We start from the raw sequence: 1,708 nt of genomic DNA, 5'->3' as shown, positions 1-1,708 counted from the left end.
GAGTAGTAGCTATTATATCAATAGTGCTGATTCCTTTCTATATCAATGATTCTCGGGCATTACAGAAAGAGGTACTTTCACTGACTTATGTTGTTATTATGACTATGAGGATAGATACGTGATGTGAATTATTATATAACGAGCATAAGGAGACGATTAGATGATTATGATGATGGTGATATTAGTGATGTTAGGAGTATGATTGATAAAGCTGTTGTCCTAACATCATCGGCCCAAAGGGATATTACTCAGTAATATATGTATACTACTGCTGCTACTGCTGATAATAATGAGGGTTGCAGGTTTAAGGAATATGTTTCTAATGCACCTACACCACAGGATGCTATGAATCGACAACAAATGTTGAATAAGTTTACTACTAGTATATCGAATATGGCTGAAGAGTTAGAAGATATAGTTAAGAAGTATGCTAGCATGAAAAAAGAAATAAGTGCTGTTAGTCGCCAGCAATATAGTAAAAGACAACAAGATAAGCAACATACTTGTGGTAGTAGTGGGACATGGTATATTAGGAGTATACTCAAGATGTTGTTCAGGATCCAGTACATCATCATCATCAACAGCAACATCTAGGAGTTCATATCATCCCACGCTTTCGCAGAAGAATACTGTAATATGATGTATATGATAATGTGATAATGATGATAATATTAGGGTGAAGATACGAGAATAGCAACGAAGAAGAGCGAGATGCATAACATCAGTGGAGACCATCACCATAAGGTTATAGATCACTACTATGATAGAAGTATTAATATTATTATCACTTATTCATCCTAGTTACGCATTACTCCTTCTACTTCTACTACTGCAGCATTGTTACCAAACCTGATGACTACACAACGACAAGAAGTAGAGATGAATATAGATGGTGATATAGAAGACGGATTATCTAGAGATAAACTTAATGATATAAGAAGGATAGGAGCTGATATGGGTGAATTACAAGATATCTATACTACACTTAATAATGATATACTTAAACAAGATGATAAGATCGATAGTATTCATGATGCTATGTTGAGAACATTAGATACCACTCAGAAAGCTAATATTGAATTACAACAAGCAACAGATAGAAGAGATACCTCACTTAAACGTAAGGTATATGCATTTACTGCATTAGCAGCAACAGCTGGTCTGTATATACTAATATCATCTATATAATTATATATTCAATAACAACAACAATATTCTTATCATCGTGTTATTCTTGTGTTGGAAGTGACTATGATGATTATTATTATGATAACAGTACTAATACATTGAATAATGTTATTATTCCATATCTTTTTATGTGACTACTATCATATCTATGCAGATATCACCGTATATACTCCCATCATCTCATTCACATGTGTCTACTTAACAAGAAGAAGAAGAGTACTTTACACTAACACATCAGTTATCTGAGTTCTTACTGCACTATATTGACTACTATCGTAACTCAATAACCCTGTACCCGTCAATAGTAGGATGAGATATATCCACTTCAGGATGACTACGTAGTGATGATTACCATAGTAGTATTATACCACTAGTATACATCTTCTCTAGTATCTATTATCAATGTGGGAATGAGTGCCATTATGTTTCTTATCGTGTCTCTTAACGAGATAGACTGTAGTAGACATATTATGGTGATAGTGTTGCTGGCGTTGATGAATCGACTTAGTACATTAAGAAC

The 1,708-nt window shown here is 33.7% G+C and overlaps 1 protein-coding gene across 1 annotated transcript; it reads left to right on the top strand.

Annotated features, from left to right (window-relative positions):
- Nucleotides 1–126: 126 nt before the first annotated feature.
- Nucleotides 127–1,194, top strand: Pmar_PMAR019445 (SNARE protein, putative; the record flags this gene model as incomplete). Its single annotated transcript, XM_002768212.1, has 5 exons — nt 127–251; nt 303–508; nt 558–631; nt 676–744; nt 802–1,194. Coding segments are annotated over 5 exons (861 nt in total), but the record flags the coding sequence as incomplete, so codon positions are not given.
- Nucleotides 1,195–1,708: the final 514 nt, after the last annotated feature.

This window comes from Perkinsus marinus, assembly GCF_000006405.1.
Source record: "Perkinsus marinus ATCC 50983 genomic scaffold scf_1104296969056, whole genome shotgun sequence".
Classification (NCBI taxonomy): domain Eukaryota; phylum Perkinsozoa; order Perkinsida; family Perkinsidae; genus Perkinsus; species Perkinsus marinus.
This window is presented reverse-complemented; position numbering and strand designations above follow the sequence as displayed.